Source organism: Trachinotus anak, unplaced genomic scaffold, assembly GCF_046630095.1.
Source record: "Trachinotus anak isolate AG129_WGS33_773 ecotype Australia unplaced genomic scaffold, CSIRO_AGI_Tana_v1 ptg000011l, whole genome shotgun sequence".
NCBI classification, from domain to species: Eukaryota; Metazoa; Chordata; class Actinopteri; order Carangiformes; family Carangidae; genus Trachinotus; species Trachinotus anak.
The window spans coordinates 3,441,270-3,463,592 of NW_027273862.1; the positions used below are offsets into that span (position 1 = coordinate 3,441,270).

The 22,323-nt window shown below is 40.0% G+C and overlaps 1 protein-coding gene across 2 annotated transcripts; it reads right to left on the reverse strand.

The window, feature by feature from the left end:
- Window positions 1–772: 772 nt before the first annotated feature.
- adgrg1 (adhesion G protein-coupled receptor G1) lies at window positions 773–22,148 on the reverse strand. 2 transcript variants are annotated; one of them, XM_071489050.1, is made up of 15 exons: window positions 21,916–22,148; window positions 12,812–12,884; window positions 10,400–10,680; window positions 9,858–10,044; window positions 9,572–9,617; window positions 9,187–9,274; window positions 7,400–7,522; window positions 7,061–7,177; window positions 5,943–5,985; window positions 5,720–5,826; window positions 5,374–5,489; window positions 5,007–5,275; window positions 4,816–4,915; window positions 4,294–4,568; window positions 773–2,619 (listed from the first exon to the last, which is right to left on the reverse strand). In XM_071489050.1, exons 2-15 carry the CDS (start codon window positions 12,873–12,875, stop codon window positions 2,492–2,494), a joined length of 1,944 nt encoding a protein of 647 aa, XP_071345151.1. In that variant the 5' UTR covers window positions 12,876–12,884; window positions 21,916–22,148; the 3' UTR covers window positions 773–2,491. The 2 variants fall into 2 exon arrangements, with proteins under 2 accessions (XP_071345151.1, XP_071345152.1); XM_071489051.1 differs by having other exon boundaries at window positions 10,415–10,680; window positions 21,916–22,057.
- Between the last annotated feature and the right edge of the window lie 175 nt (window positions 22,149–22,323).

Below are 22,323 nucleotides of genomic sequence, written 5' to 3' on the forward strand. Positions count from 1 at the left end.
TTGGTGATGAAAAGCTGTTGGAAGATAATGAAGCAGGGACCAGGGTCGTTAAAGAAGAAAAACAAAGATGTATTGTATCATTACTGTTATATAGTGTTTTAAAGACAGATTCCACACAAAAAGTCAGTTTATTGTGGTGTAATTTTAGTTTAGTTTTTTGACATTATGAAAAAGAGGGAATCAAATCACATATAAGTACAACATGTTGAGAATGTCACAATAAAGACAATTCAATAAACACAATCTTTGCCACCGAGAAACTGAACAGTGACTGCCACCTGCAGACACCGAAACACCACGTCAGTGAAAAGCACAGCACCATGTCTCACTTTTGTGAACACACAGTTACTTTTCTGGTCTGGTTGGTGGAGACGACCCCCTGGTATTTCTCTTACGTTTAGCAGTCTGAGACCATCTTTTATCTCACAATGACCTGGCACGTCTGCATTGGGCGGCACCACAGATAAGAAATAAAGTAAGAGAATGAGTAGGAAATTCTTCTGAAGGACCATCAAGTCAATTTGTTCCAAGACGGCAGTGACTAATATGATCTTGGGGCACTTGTAGCCACACGTAGAGGAGACAGTGAGAATTTCAGTGGCAAACAAGCGGCATGTTTGTGATGAGAAAAACAAATCTAAAACCTCCTGGGAGGAAACACACAGGAAAAAGATAAGGAGGCATGACAGAGCAGGAAAACAGCAAGCCTTGAATGTGCTTACTGTGCACTGCTGCACACACACACATTTACACACATACAAAGCCATTAGCCTTTTGTAACCAAATGGTTTTTAATTATACTCCATATACAGAAAAACTCAAATGTACACAATGACATAACATTTCTCTTTATAAAATAAGACAGTGCAAAAGTCACAGTATCTAAAAAAGTCCATTGTGGACTGCACTGGAGATGAAGGACATGTCACAAAAGTCACAAAAATTATTTATGCATGAATTTTACATTTATATTTCAAATTGTGCCAGCCAAGAAAAGTTTTCAGTAAGACTCAACTGAAGTGCATTTGGTCCATTTTGAATACTCTGACGTAAGGTCTGAATACAGTCTAGAGAAAATATGGAGTCATCATAAAACTTTCACCTATTATTTTTACAATGCATACATACTGTATATAAAATGTCTTGTATTATGCATATTAGAGCAATCAAAAATCAACTCACTGAGGCTCTAGTACATTTATTAAAGACTGCAAAAAAAGAGCTACTTTAAAAGATCTAGCTCGGAAACAAAAGCGTACACAATAAAAAAAAATAAAAAGCTTATCTAAGGTTCAACAAGAGCTTCAATAATAATATTAATAATATAGTATTTCTGTACAGATAATATAATGGAAATCACAGCACAGTAAGCCACAGTCATTTAACATCCCCCAAGTTTCCCTGTCTGGAAAAAAAAGCTTCACTTTATCTCCAGCTCAGAATTTAAAATCTCAGATAAATTCTTTCCTTTTTTTAAAACTAGAGCCAGTCTAGGTATTTTACAAATACAGACTCCAGGCCTATATTGTTCATTCCTGAGTGATTTCTTCTCTACTGCCCCAGAGAAGAAGAATCAAGTAATCAAATATCTTTTTGAACCTGTCATGTGGATGTGGTTTACCACAGCAGCTTGATTAAAATACTTCCAGCAAGGTTATATTCAGCTAATCTCCATCCATTTGCTTTACAACTGTGAGAGCCACATGTTGCTAAAATTAAAACTACAGTACTTAACTTTTTTTCTAATATTGAAATATGCTCCAAAACATATCTCAATGTAGAGAGGGGCTATCATTAAACAGCCTGGCAGCAGTGCACAAATATTCCCTTCTATGATTTTTGAATGAGCCTTGCACTTCTGACCATCATGATGATCAGAGAAGGACTAAATCATGGGTGGGCGCTCACAGCTGTTCATCACTATGTGGCCACTACTTCTGGTTTAGTACTTCTCTCGCACTGAGGCTTCCAGTTAGTATTAGCTGACATCGCTATGGCTGAATCACAGGCTAACATGCTCCCAATTCCTGCATTAGCTGAGTCTCATGCTACAGCTAGCTTGATTAGACATTGCGTATAGTAGCTTTAAATTAAAATAATTATTTTGCAAAATGCATATGAACAAATTTTGTTACCTGCTCCCCTCATGAGATGACTAATGAACACAATCTGAGGGTGACTGACTGAGTCATTTAAACTCATTTAACTTGTGAGCTGGTGCTAGGGTGCAGTGACTACCTCCGACTGACTGAAGGTCAGTTTTGGGAAATCCTGTGTGCTTGTGATATGTAATGCCAAGGGATACCAGGAGAATGGGTCACTTTGAAATTCACTCTTCATTTGTGCTCAGGTTTCTACAATGTCTCAGTCCATGGTGGAATGTTCTCCATTTACACTGGCAAGAAGACTTTATTTTTTACATGAAAAAGCTTGACTGCTGCAGCTTTTTCCACTTTTTTTTAATGTACCACACCTTTTTTTTTCATTCCACTTAACTCTTCTCCTGAGGCTGTAGCATGTTTTGCCTGGTAGATCCGGTGCTGTTGCTGCCAGGAGCAGAGCCACCAGCCTGTTTCCGCATCCACTCCAGCATGTAGAACCGCAGCATAAGAAGGAAGCCTGGGGGAACAGACCAGAGGCAAGATTCATTCATCCATCTCCCAGTTTCCAAACTCAAATGTTGCAATAATTAAAAAAAAAACCAATATACAACATGTTACAACAAGATAATGTCACTGTAAAGATGGGAAATCATAATAAAGTGGTTTTATTTGCTCTCAAAAGAAGTTGTTCATTTTATACTAAAATACTTGACTTTAGCTCAGGTGATGAAGGAAGTTTTTTTTCCTGCCACTGATTCCACGTTTAATTTCTGAGTGAGTCAGGTTAGTATCCGTATGATTGCAGCCCATTTCCTTGTGCTTATTTTTAGTTTTGGTGAATTAAGTGTAGAGCTAGACCTAAGACTTAATATGAGATGAACTAATGACAAAACAGCATGAAGATAAAACATTATTGGCATGTACTGTTTTTTATTCTATAAACTTGGCTTGGCTTCAGCGATGTATTTTTTTAAGAACTATTATTTTATTTTGGTTTTAAACATATAGTAATATATTTCCACTGTGATAAAAAAAAACTGTTATAGTCAAATTACTTTCATTCATTTTGAAGCGTCTATTATACAGTTCTGCTCAAAAACAATTTATTTTTTTCTTACTAATCAGTGTGGTTTATGATGAATTTAAAGGTCCCATATTTTACACTTTCCTGTGTTGATCTGCATCAGAAGATATAGTTGTGGTTGTAAGAACCAAAAAATACATCTCAGTGTAGTTTTACATCTCCCCTCTCAGGAGCTAAAGTAACAACAGGTCAGTGAGCCAATCAGAAGAGAGAGGTAAACAGAGAGAAACCAAATCTTGCAAGGTTGGATGGTGGGTCCAGGTGGGTGGGGCTTGGGCATGGCTGAGAGCAGTGACTGTGTTGTTGTGACATAACAAAGTTACAGAAGTCCTGACGGCTGGTTTTAAGGCTCAGTCTCTGAATACAGGCTGTGTGCATTTCTCTGTGGACTGTGGCTTTGATACTTTCACAATATTAATATAGAACCTAGACCTGCTTTATAAAAAAAAAAAAAAACACATGGAAATTTCACTTTGTACAATATGGGATCTTTAAATGTTTGTTATATATCATTATCAAAATGTCACATGTTAGCTAGTTAACAGATCAAATTCTCTTTAACAGCTACCAGTGTGCAGCAGCAGTGGGGTTAATATGTTGAGTTCTTGGACCTGGATCAAAAACAAATGTGCTGCATGTGAGAGGAAACAGTTTCTCTCCCGATAGGCCCCAGTAACACAGAGCCATGATTAACCACGGCCATTGTCTCATTCCCACACTGATACAATGGACAACTGGCTCCAAACGCACAGCTGCCAATCTCTGAGCCAACAATGAAAATACACCCATCCAAAGACTGGCTATATATAGTTAAACCTTCTGAGAAGATGGCAATCATGCTGAAAACATCACACAAATATGTGGTTTCTTGTGGTTCATTAGATCAGTAGATTTCCCGAGGGGACAACAATGTCAAAGTTTAAGTCTGGTGACACCATATAATGCCTGGAAAATGCAGGTCTCTGCTCTGTTGTATGGTTTTTCACACTGTAAATGAGAAAGCTCCCGGTGCTTTCTAAGCTGAGTGTAACAACATAATATAAACCCTGCAATCTGCACTGACAGAAGTATATTTGTATATTTGAGCAGCATATCACAATCACAGACCTTGAAAAGAGTTGAGGATGCAGGAGAGGAAAAGAACGAAGTCAGAGAGGGGTCCAAAGTCCAGGAAGGTCAGACCCCAAGTCGTTCCATAGAGGCAGCTGAGGCCCCAGATACTGAGAAAAGCCACACGACTCTGCTTCCATTCATCTCTTGTGTGGATCTTCCTGTAGACCAGGAAGAGCATCACAAAGCCTGAGGACACCAGGACGACCAGGATCGTCATGTTGGTGAAATAGTGAGCGAGCAGGGCCTTATAGGTGGCTTTCATCCAGCACCTGGAAACACCAAATACATTTAGAAAAGGAAAAGCAAATAATCCAAGAAAGGACCAATAAAATGTCAGAATAATGTTCAAATGATTTCAATTTTTTTCTATGAAAGACATTTCACCATCCTCCTGCTTGTGTTTTACTGCTGTTAAAACATGGGGTGCGTGGATTTGTGATTTACTTGCTTTCATTTATAAACTATCCAGGCATTGCTGCATGAGTCAAGTATCTCTATGCAAATAATCTTGCTTACATTACATAAGGGTTGGAGACGTCATTACTTGGCACCACCTCTCTCAGTCCATAAATGTCACCCACTGCAGCCAGGATGATAATGGGAACAGCAGGGAGACCTGGAAATAGATTTGCGTTATACGTTAATGTCACGTTCACCTTCATGTGCTATAAAGTAGATTTATTACAAATGCTACGTCACGTACTCACCAAAGCCAACCATGCTCCACAGTTTACATATGCCTTTGGGGAGGGGGCTGAAAACCATGTACACCAACCAGAAGGTGTGGAAAACTTCTATGGCCATCCAACTGAAGGAGCTGAGCAGGGCATAGTGGAGCCCTGCCCCCACCCAGGTACACAAACTCTCCCCTCCTATGTTGGCCAAGATCCCAGTGAAGAAGAAAAGCAGATTGAGGAGAGCGAGAGACACAGCTAAGCCCAGGTGGATGGGTGTGGACTGATCCTTACATCGTATGCTGCAGGGAGAATGGGACGGTAATGAGCTGAGTTATTAAATTATTAAACATTTTCTCTGTTTTTTGTTTTTTTTTTGATATTTTGGACAACACATTACCTCTTCTTGCAGAGAAAAATGATGAGAGCGACACAGCTGATCGCAGACACGACGCAGCCCACAGATGTAATGACGGTCAGAGCCAGGAGGTGGCGCACTGGTCGAGGCTCCAGTTGCTGTCGTGGGACAAAGCAATGAGCAAGACTAACAAGGTCCCCACACACTAAAATGTGAAAGTGTGTACCTTTTGTGTGTGTTTCTGCACGACAAATTGACAACTGTAATAGTACTTACACAGTATGTGTGTAAAATCATGTACAGATGTTGATTCTGTTCATTTCCCTGCATCATGTTACTTCCTTTCTGTTTTGTTTTGTGTTGTGTGGTTGTCTGCAGCACGTCTCACCACCAGTACAGAGAAGTAAGTCAGATGGTTGCAGTGGCACTCGGTGTGTTGGTCTCCTCTCTCTAGTGTCACACATCCATCCACCAACCAGTTGACCTGCAACGGATCTGCACAGAGATGACACTGATTTAAACATACTGGATCATCATCTGTGGGGGTTACAGTAAATAAACAGGGGATCTCAGATATATGAAGGAAAACTGTTTATAAGCTTGGTTCTAACCTTTTCTTGTGTCCCATGAAACACATTTCCTTGAGTGCATTTTCTGAAATAAGGAGGGGAGACAGATGTGAGCTGTCATCATTTCCCATTAAGAGACTCCACATTTTCATTCATATTAACAAAGTCGCCACTACATTCTTTGATTTAGTAGTGACTGAAACAGCTGCCACTGTAAAATAGTTACTTATGTCCTACATGAAAAAAATAGTTCAAGTCTGTGTTATAACTAATACAGATCAGATATGATGCTTAACTGTGGGTTTATGTGTGTATGTCTGTGTGTGTGTGTGTGTGTGTGTGTGTGTGTGTGTGTGTGCATATATAGAAGAACCGTCTGTTGTTACACAATGTAAGAAAAGAAACCGAGTGGTTTCTGTGTGTTCTCTGTGTTGACGTGATAGACCACTCAAAGGTGTCACGGAAGAAAACATTTGCACCAGTTGTGTTTTCAGTTTTAGAGGAACAGTCTGGGCTCAGCAACATTTCTGCTGTCAGAATAACCACCTCACAGTTGTGTGCCCTAACCAACCAGGTTGCAGGAAATATGGTCACAATCACCCCTTCCTGAGTTACAGTATGTCCAGAAGTGTTTTTGCAGAACACTATGATGTTACAGTGAAGTGAACCTTTGACTCTCTGGATATAAAATGTAATCACTTCATCATTTTTGATTACAATTAAACTGTGTCACAATAAGCATATTAATTTGTGAGTTATGGCCAAAATTGTGTTTTGTGAGGTCACAGTGACTTTGACCTTTGACCTTTGACCACAAAAATCTAATCAGTTCATCCTTGAGTCCAAGTGAACGTCTGTGCCAATTCTGAAGAAATTCAGATTCACGCTGTTCCTGAGATACCGTGGTCACGAGAATGAGAGGGATGTATGGACAGATATTTTTATGCCTCCAGTTCGCTCTGTTCATAACTGAGCGAGACATGGACTCAGACACATTTTCCCTTATTTAACCAAAATGATTCAATTCACTGCATGTAGCAGTACAAAGAATACTAAAAATAGGTGTTTCATTTTGAATTCAGAACAAAAATAGTGAACAGTATACCATGTTATCTAGACAACATAAATTGGACACTGATGACAGAAGTACACAAACTTACAGCTATGGCCTCATGGTGAAAGCCAATCCTGATTGGCTCAGGCAGATCAGTGATGACCTCGTTCTCCACAGATATTCCCACCACATCATTGAGAATCCTGACGTTCTTCTGACCCTCCTGGAACACACACACACACACACACACACACATACACACACACTCTTTACCTTCCATTCATATAATACATATTTACACACATTCCTGTCAGTAGAAACAAAGCACTGTTCAAAGTCTGAGCTTGGATCAATAAAAATGGCAGCAGGCAGGCAGGCGGGTGTGTGAGGTTGTGCTGACGTCTCTTCAGCTGCCAGTGTTGACTGAGGGCAAACGGAGCCTCACCTGAAACAGGGAGTTGTTTTTGAAGAATGTGCAGACCACTTTGCTCGTCTCTTTTGCAGCTTGTTTTAGAGCAGGGGGGAGATGGACAGTGGTGCTGGGCTCTTCAGATGTGAGTATAGAGCCCTGAAAAAAAAACAGTACAGTATATATATAGAGAGAGAGGACATTGGGTCAATTTACTTTCTAGATAATACATAAAAAGAGGGAAACTACTGACCATAAACCAACAAATCAAAGTGTCAATTCTTAATTATTCAGCCAAATATAGGATGAAAATAAAATAAAATGTCTCCATATTTAAAATGGTTGACAGGACTTGTACCACCCTGCTACTCTGCTTGAGAGAGTCCATCACAAGCCCACGGTGTACACAGCTATAATGAGTAGAGTGTGTGCAGATTGCTGGGTACAAACACAAATGGCTCTATTTTGAGGTAGTTTGAAGGGAAAAATGTCGGCCTTCCACATCCATCCTCTACTTGTCAGTAAAGTGCTGCTATCAGGCACTTTCATGTGGCGGCGCTCTCACCTATTTTCTGTACTAAATCACCACCACCCTCAACTTGAATAAATACTCACTGGCTGGTTTAAGATCCTGCTATAAAGTAAGCCCCTGATTAAAAACAGTCTGGATGCAGCCGCAGACGTGAAGAGGTCTACTCATTAAAGTAAAATTATCAAGTCACTACAAAGACATGATCAGTTTGATGAATCACTGCCTATGCAACCCTGTGTGAGAGCACTGCTGTGTCAGATGCATGCATGAAATATCTTTATCTTTGCAATAGGAGTGATGTGCAAAACAAGACATTAACTGCAATAATATTTTTGTAGGAGATCGTCTGATGCAGTTGAAACCTACAGAGATGAGTTATTTCGTTGCACAGATGTCAGATCAGTCTCGGAGGAAATGTGCTTCTTTTTGAATATGCAGCTAAAAAGACAAAACCAGTGTGGTCACAGTATCGCTGATGTGGTCTGTGCAGAGAGTACACTGCTGCTAACACATGAAATGGTAAGACTAATGTTATTCTAAATGTTTCTTCTTGTCATCAAACCCCATTCCCATAGCTTTAAAGAAGATTTTAAGATCCTTCTATTAGTTTTTAAAGGCACCTGAATAATATAAGATATGCCGTTAAGCTAAAGAGACTGCCCTTTTTAGCTGTTCCTCGAGACAGGACAAAAAGAAACACTGATGACTGCAGCCTGTGGAGCAGCCATCTACTGGACATGAGGATGGCCCAGTCTCTACTTAGTTTTAAAAGAAGTCTAAAGACCTGTCTTTTTAGCTTAGCTTTCTCTTAAACCTATTTATTCTGATTTTACTGCTTCCTCCATGTTTTGTTTTGATTATATTATATTTGATTATGACATACCTTTATTTTTAAACTGATCCCCTGTACACAGTTCTGCTGTTGTAATAACTCCAGTGCACAAATCCACAGCTGAAATGTTTCCTGACAAATGCACCAATTACTCAAGTTTGAGTAAGGTCTGCTAAAAACTGCAGCACCCAGCTGTTGTTTTTAAACCATTAGCTATAGTTAAAAAAATGTATTTTTGACCTGATTTTAAAAATGCATTCTTCAGCGGGAACCACTGGGTTTGAGGCCGAATAGAACTTACAGGCTGGAAAAGTTAAAGTAGTGAAACTGACACATTGTTGGTCTTTTTGTGGTATTAGTTAATTTAGGTTTCATTTTTAGTATTGTGTGTAGTTCTAGTTCCTTTTTGATTGTAATAATAAGTCGACTTTTAATCCTGTTTGTATGTTATAGTCTTACAGGTGTCGTGAGGTTGCAGCCTCCGAAATCCTCCTTCATCTCCACCTCGAAGCTGCGAGTGCAGAGATCTTCAGCAGTGCCTTTGATCCTGAACACACACACACACAGTTACACACACAGCTTCATGATGTTGAGTCAAAAACTGTACTTTTAGGTTCATTCAAAGAAAGCAAGATTATCTTGTAACCCCCACCCTAACATGTTAAAAGTTTAGCTTCCTGTTTAGGGTCAGTGTTTATGCACTTGATCACTGAACATAAAGCCTCCCTGCAAGCTCAGCAATCAAGAGAAAGTTCTTTGAGGAAGGATGTTGAGAGAAACACCCTGTCATGCTGCTTCAACAGTTAATATGATGATGCATGTGAGAAAAAACAAAGGAAATTACATGTTGACTTGGGCAGGTCCGTGGCTCGCTTCTTGACATAACTCGTCTATAAAAAGACAAAAAGCTGTTTTAAATCTGACATGTTGAACTCTGAACTGCGACACTTATTCTTAGATACATATGACTGAACAAAAGGGACTTTTAACAATCAGTGTGGACTTAACTTACAAACTTAACAGACTTATTAAAGCAGAAAATAATACAAAACAATTATGTACAACAAATAAAGCTTTCATCCTTCTGATAGAGCACAGATATATTGTAGATAACATCCATTCTTCCTTACTGCAGGCGACGGGCGCCCCACTGAAGTTGTAGGCTCTGCGTGTTTTGTGGGTGATGAAATCTGTTCTGACCATCCCATTGATGATGCCGTAGGGAGCTTCGGGCTGACTGGGGCCATCAGACAGATAGGTGCAGCAGGAGCCCTGCAGGCTGGCAGGCCAGCACAGGGTGAGGTTCCTTTCTCCGAGCTGTGCAGCGAAACAGAAACAAAACAAAAACGAGCAGCAGTTCTTCAGTTCAATGAAGCTGCTGTAGCATATACAGTATAACATTTTATGTTTGATTTGTGCGTTTCACTTGGTAATGTTATAAGTTTTACACATGCATCTAATTCACCTCCAGAGCCAATTCCACAAAAAAATAAAATAAAATAAAGATATTAGTTTTTAAAAATGTGAAAAAGGCAAAATAATGCACTTGTATTTTCCATTGCTTTCATGCTTTTGAGCCAGATGATGGGTGAAAAAATGGCCTGGGTTATATGAGCTTTTAGATGTGAGAGGTAAGGATCCACCAAGTCCTCATCTTGCCTCCCTCCTTCACCTTTTTCTGATTTACCTGCAGCTTGAGCTGGTCCAGCAATGGTTCCCAGTACAGACAGAAGTTAATTTCCTCCTCTGAGTCAAGTCCAATCTGGTGGAGGGGAATCACTTCGTACCGCAGACACTGGGCCGTAATCTGCCCATTAATGGCCAGGGTGTTCTCATCAGCCGAGATCGAGATCCCCTTACAGCCCGGGGAGAGGTTGACGCTCAGGCTCAGGAGGGTCTTGCTGTGGCGCCAGGTGCCACAAAATTTCAAGTCCCGATCACTTTCACCTGAACCTGAAGGAGACAAAGGAGAGACACACTGACTAAAGGACCAAAGGCTTGGTGTTGCTTTTTCTTTAAGTGTTACAAAATCATCTAAAATATCTAAGAGTTGTGAATGCAATACTGAAACAAACCCACCGACACAAAGACAAGCTGCTTTTCTGTTGAGCTCTAATGACAGTCAGTAAGATTTTGAGGTTGTGGAAGGATGTTCAGAAAATAAATTCAAAGCCTACTGTAAACCTGTAAAACAGTTCTGCATGAGAATATGAAAAAAGGAAAGACTTGTGGTTGTAGAAAAATATATCATTTAGGCACAAATGATACCAACAATAACAGGAACTGTTTTTGTGGACATGTGACCACAGACTCAGAGCAAACAGAGCAACCTGTATGTGAAAATGAACGTTCCCATAAAGTGGGCTACTTCCTTGAATCAGACAGAGTTTGTCAGAGGTGTGTTGGAGCACTTTAGGTAATCTGATGCTCAGACTGGTCTGAACATGCTCGTAGTGCCTGTGGATAGGGGGGTGGGATCAGAAAGAACATATCATCAAACATTATAGGTGGACCTGTTAGAGACAATCATGGCCAAACATATTCACTACTTTCATCCCGTGTAAATGCAGGGCTCTCTCTGTCATGAGGCAAAGTTTGTGAATCCTGTGGAGAGTTTTCTCAGAGGAAACAGGGACAAGTGGAGTCAAAACGAACACGTTAATCATTGTGATTAATTTCAAAATACTAAAACGTGTTAAAATAAATTAATGCAATTAAGGCCACTGCAATTTTGTTTACTTCCTGAGTGGGCGCTGACCTATATGACATGGAAACCGTGAGACTCATCCCTGCAGCCAGAGACGAAGTCGCTGAAGATGGAGATGCGCAGGGAGGGAGTTTTAGGCGGAAATTCTCAATTCAGAAAGCTGCTCGACTGAACTACTTTGAAAACAAAAGTTATATGCACAATTTGCAAAGCCAAATTTAGTTATTACAGGAGCAATTCGTCATTGAAATATCACCTTAACGCAAAACGCAATTTAACACAATTTATCTTGGCGAATACAAGATGGTGATTATGTAAGTTGAGCCTTTATGAGCCAAGTTGCACTTTATGAGCCTGACTTTTCTCTTTGAAACTACATAGTTCTGTGTGTAGTTTTGTGTTAAGATGCTATTAAACAGTGGTGTTTGAAATATACACCATATGTGATTACTCATTAATTTGGTGATTTATTTTACATTTAAATATGCCCTATAAGAAGCTTTAGTCTTTAGAGGTAAAAACTAACTTTTAATCGTGATTAATGGCGTTTAATTCATTTCAGAATGTGTGATTAATTTGTTAATTTTTTTTTATTAATTGACAGCCCTCATGATAATATGATATGATAATATACAGCAGCTCAAATATACAGTTTCTTTTGAAGTTAAATCAATTTTTCTGTCAGCTGGTTGAAGAATGGAGAACAGACATATGAGCAAACATATATGAAGGGGTGTGTGTGGTTTATCAGAGGCTTATGTGGGTTAAGAGTCAGCAATTTGCAGCCATCCTCAGCATTGTGGTGACAGTGCATGTCCTCCCACAGCAGCATGCACAGGGTAACCTAAATACCCAACCATCCCAGGTAAATACCACTTCATCGGTGCACAGCTGAAGTCCTGGCCATGCACATACTTCCTGCGGCACCAAAACACAGCCGTGTGCATGACACTGAAGTTCATCTCTGAAGAATCATTTCACAAGCCTCAAGCTTCAGTAAACTGAGCTTCAGACAGCTCTTTGTACAATTGAAACTGCATCGGTGGCAAGCAAGCTTTCCACGCGTCTGCAAAACATTTTCCTTTATTGAAGAGGCACTTCAGTTGTCTAAACCCCATGAATAGAAGTTATAGTAGTTTGAAGTCCCCTCACAAACACAGCAGATGCTCCAAAAACCTGCTGTATATGTTTGAAGTTTCCAGTCTATGTTGTTTTTGAACATCTCTCTTTGAATATCTCTACACATGACAAAATATACCACATAGAGCAGCAGGCAATGTGGAAAACAGTGTACAGAAGCACAGCTGTAAGAATCAACATGAGGCTGAAAGAGGGACCTAAGATAAAGATGTTTTTTTTTTTTTCAGTGTGGCTTACCTGTGGAGAGGATGACGCTCAAGATGACCACAACCCTCAGCCTATCTGTCAGTCGGGGCTCCATTGGTAAGAACTGCCAGAAAAAAAAAACACAAAAAGTCAAATGCAGTTGCACAAGGGAAAGAAATCTGTCAATTATTTCTGCATAGGGAGGACAGTCAGGCAGGCAAATTAGAAACCCCACGACTGAAACCAGCTGCTGATAAAGTGCGGAATTAAAAAGGTATCGTGTGTATTTATGGCCAGATGTAACTGTAAAAAGCACATTTCAATGAAACACAATCAGAACTCATATTCTATGTGTAGACACAGATCCTATATACTGAAAAAACAGTCCCCATCTAGACATAGCACAGGTTTGACATTGTAAAAAAAAAAGTTTTTTTAATGATAGTATTCTGGCCCAGACCCCTGCTATGATATCTCTATTTTCTTATCATTGAATATAGCTCAGGCTGAAAATACACACAGGGACTTTTCTATGCTGTTATCAATGGAAACACTCTTCCCCTTTAACTGGCACACACACACACACACACCAACAACTCAATTCACTCTTTTCTTAGTAACTTAGAAAGGCCAACACAGCCAATAGACTATGTCGACATCAATGCACTGCAGACATTACAGCAGTCAGGGTTTAAGAGAATACAATATAAAGTTCTCTAAAAAAGAAACACACAGAAATTTGCATCATATCAGATTCACTGAGAATCGTCTGTGTTACCAGCCACACACACACACACAATTTCTACCAAAGATGTCAAATCATCCCAGACAGTTTTTATCACACAGACATTCAAGGTTTTCACATCGCACACATTACACCCACGGTCACACGATTTGATTCCACTCTGCATCTGTGAGTGCGTGGAGTCACCGCACAGTGCGTGAGACAGTGTGAGAAGAGAAGAAGACAATTGTGGAGGGGAAACAGAGCAGCCACAGCTGTCCTCAACATCACAAGACAGACAGGAACCAGTTGAACCACAGACAAAAGCTGAGAGACGGCAAAAGAAAGAAAAAGACAGACAAAAAGGAACAGAGAGACTGCACAGCTCTGATGGTCAGCTGGTTATTTATAACTATGTACACTGGAGCACACACCTGATACTTGAGATGGACCTAAGCTTTGGACAACCACACAGTGACGCACACAGTCACACTGATGAACACACACACACACACACACACACACACAGGGAAGAATAATTAAGCAATATGGTGCAACAAGTTGTGACACTTGAAGACTTCAACAGCTGTAATTAATTTCATTTCATTTGTGCATCTTCAAAGTCATTTACACAAAGCCAGCAGCGCTCACACTAATCTCCTGGGGGTATCTGGCGTGCTAACCTTTAGCTGACATAGCAATATAGCTAACCAATTCCTCTGTCTGGAAACTCCATGCGGTGAGGTCTCACTGTGGGATTCACGCACGTGCTCAGATTGCTGCAAAGCACAATATGGTACAAACATTTTTAGTCCAAAGACTGTTTTGAACTCCTTTTTGAATTTTGTTTGTTATTGAGTGGTTTCCAGGTAGGTCAGAAGTGAACTCAGTAGCTGTGTCCCAGTTCAGGGGCCCCATCGTTCAGAGGCTGCATCTGGAGACAGACTGAGTCTCATTGGCGCGACTCTGTGGTCCCATTTCGAGGGCTCCTTTAAATGAAGCCAAGAAATGTAGCCTTCTTTTTCTGGGCAACGGAGGATCGTTGCAGGTCTTTCATGGCCCAACCTATCCCCAGATTCATTGCATGCCAGTAATGAAAGCCAACACAACTGACAGAGAGCCTGAGGATTACACTTTTAAATGTAAGTACTGGGTTTCAGCTCAGTTCAACAGTACAGCTGTTAATACCAAGGGACAAGTTTTTGTAAAAAAAAAAAAAGTCACAGGTTGTCTAGGTTGCTAGGCAACAGGAGCAGCGCTTGTGAAGACAACAGTAAGGGTGGGCACAGCTGGTCATTTTGTCCTGGACGGCTACGAAGGGCCACACCACATCCTCTGAACGATGCGGCCCCTCAATTGGGACAAAGCTACAGTGTTAGGTACCTCCAAGTTGCTTCCTGGATCTGATTAATCCTGGCTCAGAATTAATTAATTGTTGTTAAGGATTACTCTGATTTGTTTGGTTCACCCAGGCCAGGCTTTGACAATAGCCTTCTTTCACCCTTCAGCTGAAAACCTTGTTAGTCTCCTTCTTCTTTGATAAATCAATTAGCTCAAATGGATGATGAAAAATCTAGCTTTCTGGTTATCATCACCTTACACACATTAATGTTTTTACTTTTACAATTTCCAAAGGTACAAAACATAAAACATGGAAACATAATTACAGTATTTGACCAGTTAAAGCCAAAAACAGACATTAATTAAAACGATACCAAAGAGGAAGCGATATCCCTCCCTACATTGCATTCTCAAATCAGTATAAGTCGACTCGTATTCACCTTGGTCAACGAGGTGATGGTGAGGAGGTAGGGTGTACTGTGGAGCAGTTTTCACGTTCAAGTTATGCAAATTATGTATTTACCATTAACAGTTTACCATTTACACCCAACCGTTGCTACTTAGTTATTATATTTATCACACTAATATGTGTTCCTTTCTGTTAATCAACAGGTAGATGCAGCTTCTCTGTGCAAGTTCTGCAGTAAATTTGAGAAGTCTGAGACAGCGTATTGAGGCAGGGAAACACAAGATTCTTCAAATTGTCACTGGAGTGTCATTGTCATTTAATGGTCAGCATTTTGATGATTACCATTCTTCAGCCAGGAAGGAGTGCAGAAAGGTGCAGAGTGCAGCAAGATGCAGTAGAAATGGGACAGGCCCTGAATTTAACAGAGACTTGCTGTCATGGAAAGGTACGATTCAGTCTGGTCCACTTTTCTCATCAATGTAGTAAGCAGCTGAATCACACATTGAGCTGGTGGATTGTGGGTGGAAGAAGAGTTTAATGGTGCTACTTGTTCTTTGCGAGCCACAGCTGTAATATAATATTCTAGGATGAAAAAAGACAATGCACTTTATTAAATATGACATAACTACTTTCAAATAAGTTAGAGTGCACAAAGTGAAACTGTAACCTGTTTCACACAAAATGACTTTGTGGTTTTGCCACTTCCCCTTTTAATAATTCATGTTAAAATACTGTGTGTGTGTGTGCGTGTATAGAAACTCACACAGCCTCTTGTATTAGGGCCACACAATTAATTGAAATGTAATCAAAATCGCAGAATGGCCAAGTGTTACATCAATAATAATCGCAGGAGCACCAGAAGTGCACCAGAAGTGGTGCTACAGAGATACCCCTTCCTACAAATCATATTCTCGAGATGTAAGGGAAGACGCTTGTTTGGTACAAGCCTCAACAACAAAGATCAATATAAACCCCAATGGTTTAAATGTACATATGCTCAGATGATTACTACAGAGGATACCGGCCAGAATTGGTTCAGACCTGCTCACCTCTCAGTAACCAAAAGAGTGCACAGTCAAGCTGCTCTGCCATGCAACAGATGTACAAATGGGTGTCTACAGTGCCACAATGCTATGGTTGCATTGTGGCCTTGGTAACCCAGAGCACTAACCTAATCATTAGGTGTCAATGTGTGTTCTGCGATGTAGTAAAGTTTCTGAAATTTCAATTAATTAACTCTAATTGAAGAAAACCCCAACACAAAATACTATTTGTGATTCATTTTTGATTTTAAACCATATCATAGATAAAGCTAAAGCTGTTTGCTGACTTTAATAAAATGCAATAACATTAGGAATGCAACATATTTTAGGAATAAGATACAAAAGTCATGTTTAAGTCAATTCAAATGAATTATGTGTTTGTTCAAATTTGTTCAAACTTGATCTTTCGAAGGGATGACAGCCTTTTCTGCATCTAATTTAGTTTTGAGTACATTTATGAACATTTTAAATTCTTTCTCGGCCAATGAGTTAAAAAGTTAAAAGGAGTTTTCCTGGACTGTCCATCCCATGTAGAGCTCTGACACAATTTTTGAGCTGTTAAAAATGCATAGCACTTCAACATAAGACAACATCAATCTGTATTGTGATAAAAGCCACTAGTAATAAAACATTGTGGTTACAATTTTCGTATGGGTCTTAAAACTGCATACCATTTGATTGAAGATTGTTCAACAGATCAGTTTAATTTTATTTCAAATGTCTCGGTGTCTGAAATTCCTCAGACAGAAAATCAAACAAAGAGAAAGACACACATCACTAAATTTAGATCAAACCAGGCGTACACAGACATGTTTTGGGTGAGATGATGACACATAACTCAACAACAAGACCCTTCGCCATTCAGCATCACACTGATGGTGAAGTCACACACAGTACTAATGTGTGACTCACATCAGCCTCAACGCAACCCCACTCATTACAGCTCTCCGACCATAGATGGTATATTGATGAGGAAGACTTCCACTTGCACTAAGGGGAACAGTCAACCAGTGTCACCCCACCCACAGACAACCAGCGAGTGTGAACACACAGTGGAAGTCTCAGTTCTCTAGACATGTTTCAGAGAAGATAAAAAAATGGCTCCCACCTTCAACACAAAACTCTACTGTGTATGTGGATGTGTGCAAATGTGCGCCCTGTATGAACACTTCCAAAGAGTTAACACAATGTAGAAATATTCTGCACAGGCTACAGGGTGTGTATGCTTGAGTGTATTTAACACAATAACGTGGCACTTCCTATGTGTAGGGCTTGATAACAGAAGAATTATTTGCTCCTTCTGAGCTCAAACCTCTATGTTCTCCCTCTCTTACACATCCTTTCAACTGCTGAATTGGCAGGACGTGTAAACTAACTCCACCCCCACCCTCCCGCTATTGTCCCTGTGCAGCACCCAGGCATCAATTCAGCACAAGAATTTCCCGTTTTCTTTCATTTCCCCAGCTCTTCTGCGTATGCGTATGAGGGAAAAGCACAAACAAAGACTGGTATAAATGGATGTGTGTATGAGTGTGCGAGAGGCAAACTGGAATGCTGCTCACACACCAAAGACTTAGCATTTCTCACTTTCAGTACGAGGCCCACACTCATCTCAAAACCTGTTGCTTCACTGCACAAGTCACTCCCACACAAACTATGTGTTTATATGTGAATGCATGCATAACCTCCAACAAGCCATGCGTGAACGAGACAGGTCCTGTTACCCTCCTGACCTCTGGGTCTGTCGCTCTGTGTTTTCCAGTAAAATTCCCCATGTGTTTTACAATCTCTGCATCAAATAGGAGTATGACTCACCCACCTATATTAATCATCTTTACAAGTTTTGCTTGACTTCACGCACACTGGCATGACAGCCAAAACCACCGCAGATAAATGTATCACGGTGGTCAAAGAATAAACTCCTCTCAGAAACGTCTGAGTCATTTAAAGATTGATGGAGGTGCTGAATTTTTATCTTCATCTTTAACTACACTAGTGGCAGTATCAGAGGGTCAGACCAAATTATTATTATTTTTTTTTTTTTATAAACATTCATGGTCCTCAGAGGACGGCACCTAATGACACTGATGACTTTTCCTTCAGTGCCACCATCAAGTTAACATTATTTTTTTATTTTGTTTGTTTAATGTTACAAATACCTTTTGACCAATTGCTATGACATTTGGTTTCCATGGTACCCAGATAAATGATGATATATGCTAATGATTGAAAGGTTTAATTTATCCAATGGTTTGTCTGGTTTATGACTAAAGCCCTGAAAAACTATACTTTGTGTAATAGAGTGCTGAAGGGATGATGTAAAAAGCAACATTTGCTTTTGCTGCATTTGCTCTGTGACAGACACAAGTGTATGACACTTAACATGTTTTATTCAGCAGGATAATCTTCATAATCAAACAGACACCACTTTTATGATTTTTAAAGCCGAAATACAGTCGCTATAAGTAAAAAGCTGATGATAGGCTATAAATGAACTACAGCACTACAATGTAAAACCACTAAACTTCCAACTTTTAGTCTGATTTAACCCCACATACCTCTTCTATAAAAGTCTTCCCTCTCACAAAGTTAGCGACAGTTTACAAAAGGTGTTTAGCGTCCACAACAACCCCTGTGGTCTCGTTTAGCCACTTTTAGCCACGTTAGCAACCACTCTTTTTTAAGCTTAAAGAAATCGTCACTGGGGTATTGACTGACATATTTTATGTCGTAGAATAAAATGTGAAAATGTCTTGGGCTTGTGTTAACCACAGACCTTAAAAACCCATTAAAAACACCCATAGGCTTTGGGACTAATTTGTGGGTTTTAAGACACATTCCTGCTGCACTCTATTAGCATACACCAGAATGCGAACATGCAAAACTAAAATGGTGAACCTGGTGAACATTATACCTGCTAAAGATCAGCATGCTAGCATGCATGTTAGCATGCTGATATTAGCTATTGCCTCAAAGCTCTGCTGCACCTAAGTGCAGAGCTGCAATCATGGCACATGCCTTCTAATATAATGCCACAGAGTTCAACTGCACAAACTTCCTTGTATTTCACGACAAAAATAACTGTCAGACTTTATTGCGATTGTTATCAAAAGGCTGAATAGGCTTCAAAGCCACACCTGTACCTTAAGCTTAATTTCAAACCCTGTCTGACCTGTTTTCAGTACAATGAAGTACTTGAAAATACCACTTCCTGCCCCTCAGTAAGGTTTTAGTGTACCTGAATGTCATATTTTCTGTCTGTCCTGCTGTGTTGCTCACCTCTCACCTGAATGAAATACTATCATTTCATTGTCAGTTTTATCCAAATGTATAATTTTTCATATGTACTTTTTGTGTCTCAGTTTTCGCACACCACAATCAAGGTACAGCGAACAACAGAGACTGACATTAAGGAACGCTGACATCATTATCTTCCACCCACATTTACAGCAGACTGAAACTGAAGTTTGGATTTTGCCCTGCAAGAGTCTTAGTCTGCATTTACCCCTCTCCTCCACGAGCAGTAGAGTGAAGGAGGAAAGAATGTGCGTGGAAGAGTAATTCAGGGAACCAAAGCAGCTCTTTGTTGTCAGGCCTTAGAGCTGAAGTGACAGTGAGCATGAATAAGGGTCAAAGATCACTGGCTGATTCGGAGGCTGTTCAAACCAATGGTTAAAAGACATACACACACAAAAAGTTCTCACTCCCTGCATAACATGACCAAAATAAAAGGCGAGGTACATAGGATAAAGACCTCTTTGAAAAACTAAGTTTTCAGATTTTCCCTTGAGTAAATTTAGCTTGGTGTAATGTCCATATTTTGATTTACTGGGTTTGTTTTTCAGCTCTTTGGAGTTTTCCTGTAAGAGTAAATTCATGGTCTTAGGTTAAGTAAAACACAATCACATCGAGAAAACTGCTAAGGAAACAGACATTTCTCACTTATTCTTCTAAAACAACACAGTGACCTTTTTCATCTTTTTCATTTGTCTTTTTGCAACATGTGCTGCTGTGGGAGGACTACACTGTGCTACAATTTTGTGCACTGCTGCCGACATGGTTGCAGATAAGATTTGAATTTGTTTTCCCAATACAAGAAGCAACTTGGCTGCTGTTTGACATGTTGATTTACAGCAGATAATATAAGCAGCTGGGGACTTGTGTGTGTGAAAATGGCAGGATACAGTCATATAGCAAACAGCTACAGGAGGAACCCTCTGAAAGTGAGAGTCATGACATCTAATTGAAAGTACTCTACTTTTTTTTTCAACTCACCAGCTGCAACAAACAGTAAAATAAAACCTGGAAAAGCTTTGTCAAAGCAGGACTGAGCATCAAAGTCCTCTGCACAGGCACACTTCAAGTTGAAGTGGAAGACTAGGAGGAGTATGGCTGATGAGGAATGCTCCTTGGGCTACAGTTGTATTGGGACCTTGCATTCTTTGTGATAGCACCATAGTGATGTAGTGTGTGTGTCTGTGTGAGTGTGTATGTGTGCCTTTATCTGTATCTTGGTGCCCTTCGTGAGGAAATTGGAGGAGCAGGTGGAATGCTGCTGCAGATATTTCCTTCAGGGCTATGAATAAATCAATAAAACAACACACACATACACACACACAAACCACACACACAGAGACACACAGACAGACACACACACACACACACACAAAGACACATGCACAGACAAAAGCCAGCATATTATTAAGCCTAAATCACCTCAGGTGTAGCCTTCAGTGTTTGTCACAAGGTCCAGGGGCTTTCTTATCCTCATTATGAAAAATTAAGTCAGCACAAAAGAGAAGGAGCTTTTGCAATGAGTCACACATCCACCACACATATTTGCATTTCAATGGATGGAGAAAAAAAATCATGGTTTGGCATCTGCTCTTTTCGAGTTTCAAACATCGAGTGCTTCTCTGATCTGTATGGGCAAATTTATATATGTTTAAACTGTGCCTTCTTTTTTCTAAGGCGTTTTCACACTACGTTTTTTTTCCAGAGTGAACTCTTTTGATTGTGTAAGTACAGGCGCTGCCAGGAAACCGCACACTACAGCTGTAATAAGAGCGGCTAGAGCAGTACAGGAGCTGCTGCTGCCTCTGATGTCTGTCTGCCTGTCATAGACATACACAGACATGCTTTACTCATCCATAGAGGGAATTCAGTTGTCCAGTAGTTGTCAGATATATACCTATATAATTCTCTCTCTATATATAGACATAGATATATAGATATATATTTAGATTAATAGCTCATTTGGTTATTTCGACACCGATATGAAGCCAAATATCATCTGTTTCTATGGGGCTTTTGTAATTTAACGACAAGAACTGAGGGGTAAATTCATGCCTGGATGCATGCACATTACATATGTCATTTAAATCACACCCATAGCATCTGGTTCACCGTATTATCGCGCTATTTTATAGGAAACACGTAATTAAATTAAAATAATAATAATACGATTTTTTCCCCAAGGAAACAATTTGTAACTAATAGTAATGCCGTAAGGCCGTTTTTAAAAGTGCAAAGATGAGGTACTAATGAATTTCTGATGCGTTGAAATTAATTTTAAAGCATTATACAGCCGAGCTTGTTTCCATGGAAACATAATGTTAATATCTGGACCGTCGCTTACCGTGAGCAGTTTTCCCGTCAACAGACTTTCTGATGCTTAAAGCCTGGGATGCGCTTCCAAATACACCGGGTTAGCTAAACTTCACTCGCGTTCACTTGCTGTTTTTTTCCAGGTCATTTCTCACGCCTCCAACACCTCAGACGGTTCGAGATATTTTAAAAATAGAAAGTCCGGGGAACAAGACGCCGGGTGGATGCGTGAAGCGCCGCCGTCACACACAGACTCCGCCGGGCCAGCGACTGCCAGTGCGAGCGGTGTGTGCGAGCATACATGGAGGGCTACTTCCGTTATGACTTTCACAATAAATTACACAACAGCAGCTTAATAATCGATGAAGAAGCCTCCTCTGTTCGTGATATCATTATTATTAATCATTATTATTGTTATTGTTATTATTATTACTATTAT